Raw genomic sequence first — 7859 nt, forward strand, 5'->3', positions numbered from 1 at the left:
ACAATTTACTTTAAAAAAATAATTTGACTAATTATCTATATTTTATGACAAAAATTGTGTTTAATTTTTAATATATCTATATTTATGCATGAATGCATGTGTTACATGCTTTAAACAAAATAATTTGACTAATTATTTATATTTTTATAATAAAAATTTTGTTTAATTTTAAATACATCCATGCGTTAACATAGAGTTACATGCTAGTTATATTTTTATTATTGTTAACTTTGTTAATATTCTACAAAATATTAAAATTGCTAATAGGTTATTTGTGTTAGGTTAACGTGTTAACTTGACTACCTAACTTATATATTTATCAAATGGGTCATGTCAAGTCATATCGAACTTAGCGTGAGTCTTTTATGAACATATCTTGTTAGGGTCAATGTATCCAAACACGATTAATGGTTGATTAATAAACATGTTTTGTTTGTGTCGACCTATATAATCGGATACTCATAAATCAATATGACACAAACAAGACACATGAACATGAATTATCATCCTTACATCCATAATTGTGCGTATAGAGTGTACATGTAAGATTAGGGCGGTTTTTGCTTAATTGACCAAGTAGCAGTAAGTAGTATTTCAAAACTTATATATAAAAATAGCATTTTTTTTTATTATATAAAATTCGACTCTTCAAGTGTCGAATTCCACTTGAATCTTGACTCCTCAAGAGGAATTGATGTGGCCATTTCAAAAAACTGGTTCACCTGGATCTCGACTCTTTTAGAGTTGAGTGCACTAATAATAATAATAATAATTAAAATAAAAACTTTGGAAGTCCGGCGGCTAGACTTGTCTACAAAGGCTAAGTGAATCTTTCTTCTCCTCAATTCTATGTCCGAGTTCTTTTCCCCTCTTTCAATTTATATCATTTTTCTTTTTCAATCATTCTCATTTTCAACATCCAAAAACATACGATGTTGCAAATTTTCCATCTAACAATTTCCTGTGTTTTCTTGGATTAGTGCAATGATTACTTTATATATCATGACCTCATACAGGATGAAACATATGTTTTATTAGGCAAATACATTGAAGCATATTCCATTATTAACATTTACATTATTGCTTGACTCTGAGATATTGAAACAAATGATTCTAAAAAAGAAAAAAGAAAAGATATTGAAAGATAAAACACATCATGCTTCCCAAGTCTCTATGCAGATCATGGTACTCACAACAAGCTTATAAATGGTTGCTTGCTAAACAGATAATAGCACCTCCAACAAGCTTAATCTGATATCCTAAAATGAGAAATTTGGAGATTTTCAACATCAAGTTTTTGGAAATTACTGCGCCTTCTGCTAGCTGTAAACTTGCCCCGATTGTATGCCCTATACTTAGCAGGGTTTTGCCCGTTTGTTAGCTCCTCCAAGGGCTTAATCATGGTGTAGTGTGCTGGGTTGAAGAAAAATGGAACAGAGAACCTTTCTTTCTCTGAGTTCACCATGGCCCTGTGCTCCACACTCTCATACTTGTCATTACTCCAAACCTGAAAATTTTCCATTCTTTGAGTGAAACTGGCCAACCATAAAAGTCTCCAACTACATACGAATTCCAGTATTGGCAAAGCGTTTTAATTAGACTAGCAATTATATCAATATTTTTTTGAGACATACATTCATAGATGGACAACATAGAGAAAAAATTGACACACTAACATTATTCATTTACTTATTTTTTTGGCTAAATAGAAAATGGTACTTGAAATCATGTTTGGCTAATAAAAAAAAAAGATTTCTTCTTACCAAGTTAGTTTGAAGATTTGAAAATGTTACCTGAATAATGTCACCAACGTTGACAATATAAGCATCTGGGGTGGGTTTGACCCGAACCCACTCTCCATCTTTCCGCTTCACTTCCAATCCTCCAACATCATCTTGAGCAAGGATGGTTAAGGCACCACCATCCTTGTGCCGACCGACACCAAGTGCTAACTCAGGGGTAGGGCAAGGTGGATAATGATTTAGTCGGATTAAGCTGTTGTGATCTTTGAAGAAGCTATGGAACCTATCTGCTGGCAAGCCCAGGGACAGAGCAATAAGTTCGAATAATTTGCAAGCTAGTTTTACCATCTCTTGACCATAGTCTTGGCATGTCTCCCTGTTCAGTTGTCAAAGGAGCTCATCAGATCACATAGATTGAATCTCTTGAATTGGGCTTCAAACTACATCATAATTCTTGACAGATTAATCTCAAAATTTCTAACTCAATTACAAAGGGTCCTCCCAAATAACAGTTATGAAGACACATCATATGTTACTAACATAACCTTAGATGACTAGTTATTAAAATGTATCATTATCTCCCCCAACCATTAAGTGTGCTGTGATTTATAAGAATTACGATGCAACTTTTTTTGATAAATTCAATGGTATGACAGAGGAGAGGGATTTGAACATTGGATGTGCCACTTGAGTTACAAGACTCTTGGCAAGAATTAGAACACAATAGTCCTATAATAATAGAACATTTAGCATATCTCATGTTCTCCCTCTTTTACATGGTTTCTCCATAAAAAAGAGACACAAAAGAAAAGTTCTTAAAGAATTTTAAACATCCAACAGATACATCAACTTTGCAGTTTTGTCATCAAATTGATATTGGCTAAAGTTAAGATTTAGATGATCCACATATTCCATAATAACTATTTAGTAAATATTAGTCATTCAAATTTCATTGTGAATTTATAAAGAAACATTTCCATATTTTTATTAAACTTAATTTACCTTAATTCAGGCGGGTACTCAGGCCACTGATTATATAATTCAGTAATTTCCTTGTCATCAGGATCAGGCGAGGCAGGGATTAAAGCAGGTTCCCCTACGGCAATATCAAAAACCTCCTTCCAGTCCCTAACATTCTTAGTATGCTCAGTGTCATAATAACCCAAAACTAACTTCTCAGTTCTCCTCACCTTCCTCTTCTCCTCTAAACTCTGCTCAAAGAATTTCCTCGAGTCACTATCAATCTTCTGTCGCTTCTCCAAAGGCACCCCATGGTTGATCACCTGGAAGAACCCCCACTCCTTGCATGCTTTGCCTACCTCCTTAACAAGGCCTTCAATGGCAGAAACATTGTTGGAGTGTAATGGAGAAAGATCAATTAGTGGGAAGCCTTCCCCTTTGATGTAGGAGATTCTTGGCCGGTGTTCAGGTTCTTGGATGAAAGCTGGATCAACTTTTCCCATGGTGATTGGTTTTAATTTCTGTGCGCTCTGTAATAAGCGGTGTGGTGCCTTTTTATAGTTACTGTTTTTTCTGTTTTTCTAAGGGTGTGACGTTTGTGCTTGCATATGGCTGAGTTGTTTTGTTGTATGAGGGGATATTTGGATAGGTACGAGGAATGAGTTAAGCTTTTGTATACTTGCTATTTTTTCTAAGGGTGTGACGTTTGTGCTTGCATATCTGAGTTCTGTTCTGTGCGGGAAGTTTTGGCAGTCAATATTAGAGCATCACATCGAAAAAAATAATATTCAAAGATATATAACTATGAACAAACGTCAAATTAGATGTTATTTAAACTTCTTGTAGTTTTGCTTGCAGGATATAATAAGAATATGTAATCCAACGGTTAAATTTTCTAAATTCACATCCAATATAAAGATATAGAAGAGTTTGAAGAGAAACATTTTCCTTTAAGGATATATAGTACTCCATTTTTGCATGCTTTACCAACAAGGACATTTCTATATAATAATAATAATAATAATAAACTTCTATACTATTGAATTAGTGATTATCTTCTCAAAAAAAGAAAAAGAAAAAAAGAATTAGTGATTAAGTTTGTTAGGTATACATGGTGAGTGAAAGTCTCACATGAAATTTAAAAAAAAGAATTTAAAAATTATAATGAAGTCCTTTGTAAAATCACCTTTTTAATATATCTAACTGTGAACTCGCGTGTTATGCGTGGTAATTTTTTTAGGATAACCTCATTAAAACAAAAATATGTCACTCATCTGCTTATTTTTGTTTGACGATTAACTTTTAATTTTCTCTTAATAAATGACATTATAGAGTACTCTTAACACAACTATTAAGATTACTTTGTCCACCCCAAAGGATTAAAAAATAAACAAAAATTAGTAAAGTCACATAGTTTAGCATCTAAATTGATCACTATAAAAAATCAAATTCTAACTTGCAAAACAACTAATTATTAACCCAAATAAAATCAATACAATAAAGAAAAAGAACTTGAAATTGGAAATTAAAATACCAAACTACATAATATGCATAAAAGTCGATATAAATTTACCAAAAAGATAAACAAAGATGATGTGACAATTAAGTTAATAATAACAACAAAAAAAAAAACCATTAGTAGAAAAAAAAAAAAGAAATTTTTTTCCATTTGGACTTAAATTTTTAATAACTTCGTTAGTGGTGGTGCTTACAAAACAATATGGAAAAATAGCATCTCAAGTTTTTAAGATTTGAGTTTTATAATAGAACTCAAGTCTTAAATGCTCAACTTCCTGAGTTGGCAAAAAAAAATTATCCACGTAGAACTCTAGTTTATAATACTCGAGTTCCTCCTCTACTTCTTCTTCCTCATTTGCTTCTGCATATTCTTCCTCCGCATTTTCTAGATCTTGTTTTCCAGATCGTGTCTTCGGATCTGCATTTTCCTGATTGTGCCTTCGGATCTGCGTTTTCCAAATCGTTCTTCTTCTTCCTACTGGTTCTTCAGTTCTTCAGATCGTCTCCATCTTCATCTTCGTTCTTCAAATGCTTCTATAGAACTTGAGTTTGAGAAACTCGAGTTCCACATGGATAAATTACTCCACCTCAGCACTAGAACTCGAGTCTTTGAGGCTCGATTTTGTCACCAAACTTGAGCTTCAAAGACTTGAGATGTTAGTTTCCTAAATAGTTTCAAAACCTTGCTAACTAATAATATTCTCTCCCAAAATTATGCTAGCTTGCAAATTATCTAGAAAAAAAAGTGGTTGAAACAATAAAATAAAAAATCTAACACAAGAGAACACAAAATTGGAGACAGAGAGAGTATTGACCTTTTTATTGTGGACAACTTGGAAGGAATAGGGAAATAAGGTGGAAATGAAATAAGAAGAAATTTATATGAAAATTAAGATGGAAGAGGAGGGTGGAAGTAGATGAAAGATTGAACAAAGTGAAATTGTAGAATTTAAGAAGATATAAAGGAAAAAAAAATCAAAAAATCTAAAGAGAAACAAATGCTTAAAAAAATAAAATTTATTGGAGGAGATGAAAGATTGAACTAATAGGACAATGGTTGAAGAAGATGAAAATTGAACAAAGTAAGAATTGCAAAAAAAAAAAAAAAAGGAAAAAAGATGCTAAAGATGTTGTGCATAAAGAGCTTTATAAAAGTTATTACAAAACTTCCATTATTATATATAGTATAGATACGTATAAACATTGTTTTTTGTTTTGGTTTTTTAGTTACAAAACTTTCATTATTTAGTTATAAATATCTAAATTAAAGTAGATGAATATATAAAAGCAAAATTATAAATAATGTTAAAACCACCCAAGATGAATGTGTAAAGTCAAGAATCAATTTTTTTTTTTTAAGTAGAAGTAAAAAATAAATTCTAATTTAAAGTAGATGAATATGTAAAGGCAAAATTACATGTAATGTTAAAACCGTTCAAGATGAATGTATAAAGTCAATAATCTATTTATATTTTTTTATTAAAAAAGAAATAAAAACTAAATGAAAAAAATAATAATTACATGGCCAATGGCATGGCAATAAGGTAACACAACAGAAGTTTAGCAACAATAAATGCTGCGCTTAAGACCTTTTAAGCCTATACAAGATAAAGAAAGAGTTTACAGTTTCATTTTTGTATTTCTTGTTTATAAATAGAGGTAAAGGGTTGAGAAAATTTACTAAGGCAAGCGGATTTCTATTCCGCTTTGTATCAAACACAATCCACATAAGTTGTTTCATATATATTAGAGAAAATTATATTTTAAACCCAATAGTTTAGGGGTGTAAGTGTAACAAATCAAACCTTATAACTTGAAAAGTGACAATGATTCTACCAAAAAAGAAAAGAAAAGTGACAATGATTATTTTTAAATTTATTTATTTATTATAATTCATTTAAGACATCAATGATTATTTTGAATTTTATTTACAAAAGTGGAATTCGATAATAGGTTCTTTGTTTGATGATGTGAAATCTTACCAATTGAGCAAATAGAAGCACACAACTTTTCATAAAATAAAAAATAATTAATGTAATTAAAGACACCATTCCCAAGTTGAAAAAATGACGGAACATGGTCAATAAGAACAAAAAATGCTAGAACCACATAGTTGTATACAACTTTGGCCATATTTCGCCACAATTCAATAGACTTATTCATCACCCCCAAAAAGGTAATTTAATAGATTTTTTTTTTTTTTTTAGCTTGGCAAATTTAATAGAGTTGATCACTTCCAATGAGTATGGTTTTTTCTCAAAAAATAACAATAATAGAGTTGATCACTAAAAGCTATGAATTTCCTATCATGAAGTATAAATAGGTAAATATTAATATGATGAAACATGACTATCATAGATCAAATTTTATAACTTTGTTTCAGGCCCATATATAAATAATATATGAAGGAACAACATTATACCCCCTTTCCCAAACTAATTTTGAAACTCGATTTTCTCAAAATCGAGTTAAGCCCTATAGTGGCGTTTTAAGGAGCCTATAGTGGAGTTTTGAAACTCGAGCTCCATGAACTCGAGTTATAAGTAAAAAAAAAAAAAAAATTTGCATGGAACTCAAGTTCATGGAACTCGAGTTACAAAACGCCGCTATAGCTGCTTAAAATGTCACTATAGGCTCCTTAAAACGCCACATAAGGCTTCAGGATTTTTTTTTTTTTTTTTTTTTTGAAACTCGATTTTGAGAAAATCGAATTTCAAAAGATGGGCATTTTCCTAATTAGTTTGGAAAATGAGGCATTTGCCTATTTTTTTTTGCATGAAATGGGCATTTGCCCATTTTCACCATTGAGATTGTAGTAAAACCATAAGCCTTGAACATTTGTTTTTTTAATCATCGTAAAAAAATTTGGGCCAGCTCTAGCTTTAATAAGAGCCCATCTTTGGGACTCGACATTGCACAATAGCTAAAACCTGATGGTTAACATGCCAATTTGTGCCTATATCTCAATGGTATATTAAAATTTAAAGCTCATGAATTTTGTTGGAAAAAACATTGCAACGGAAAAGGGTTACACTCACATCTATTAAATCTAATTTATACAGTATTGTATTTGACCATTCAAAAAAAAAAAAAAAGGTTAAGAGCCTTGTAAACCGCATGATTTTAGCAATGTCACAATCTTGAATTGTGACTAGTCATCATGCTTGATTCATGTACAAATTGCTGTGTATGAGCGTTTATAAAGTTAGGCCAGCATGTTAGAAGCCAATTTTAAGAACTTGAGGTTAACGGATTTAGTAATCTAATCTAGTAATATTATCGATTTATCAACATATTTGGCATGAAACTCGACTCTAGATTTAAAAAGGCTACTTTTTTATATAAGTTTAAAATAGTTCTATTTGGCTAAATATTTCAAATTAGATTATTGAGCAAAAATAATCTAAGATTGGTGTGATGGCAATTGCTTTCCACCCAAAAAAAAATAAAAAAAATGACATGTCAGTGATTGAAGTCGGCGAACCAGTCTCTGAATATATATATATATATATATATATAGAGAGAGAGAGAGAGAGAGAGAGAGAGAGAGAGAGAGAGAGAGAGAGAGAGAGAGAGGTTCAAGTTACACCTGATGTAACTTTAAAGAGTTACACATTTTTTAAACCATTGGATTTAAGT

At 31.2% G+C, this 7859-nt stretch overlaps 1 protein-coding gene across 1 annotated transcript; it reads right to left on the reverse strand.

Annotated features, from left to right (window-relative positions):
* Positions 1–1029: 1029 nt before the first annotated feature.
* Positions 1030–3256, reverse strand: LOC142642092 (jasmonate-induced oxygenase 2-like). Its single transcript, XM_075816446.1, has 3 exons — positions 2745–3256; positions 1794–2118; positions 1030–1507 (listed from the first exon to the last, which is right to left on the reverse strand). The coding sequence occupies exons 1-3, from the start codon at positions 3203–3205 to the stop codon at positions 1247–1249; spliced, it is 1047 nt and encodes a 348-aa protein (XP_075672561.1). The 5' UTR covers positions 3206–3256; the 3' UTR covers positions 1030–1246.
* Positions 3257–7859: the final 4603 nt, after the last annotated feature.

Source organism: Castanea sativa, chromosome 7 (genome assembly GCF_040712315.1).
Source record: "Castanea sativa cultivar Marrone di Chiusa Pesio chromosome 7, ASM4071231v1".
In the NCBI taxonomy this organism is placed as follows: Eukaryota; Viridiplantae; Streptophyta; class Magnoliopsida; order Fagales; family Fagaceae; genus Castanea; species Castanea sativa.

Bases quoted from the DNA above. Each gene is read 5' to 3' on its own strand.
- LOC142642092 (XM_075816446.1), bottom strand. From the start codon at position 3,205: ATGGGAAAAGTTGATCCAGCTTTCATCCAAGAACCTGAACACCGGCCA. The intron at 2,119-2,744 runs GTAAATTAAGTT...ACAACTGAACAG, and splicing joins GAGTACCCGCCTGAATTAAG to GGAGACATGCCAAGACTATG. The intron at 1,508-1,793 runs GTAACATTTTCA...GAAAATTTTCAG, and splicing joins ACGTTGGTGACATTATTCAG to GTTTGGAGTAATGACAAGTA.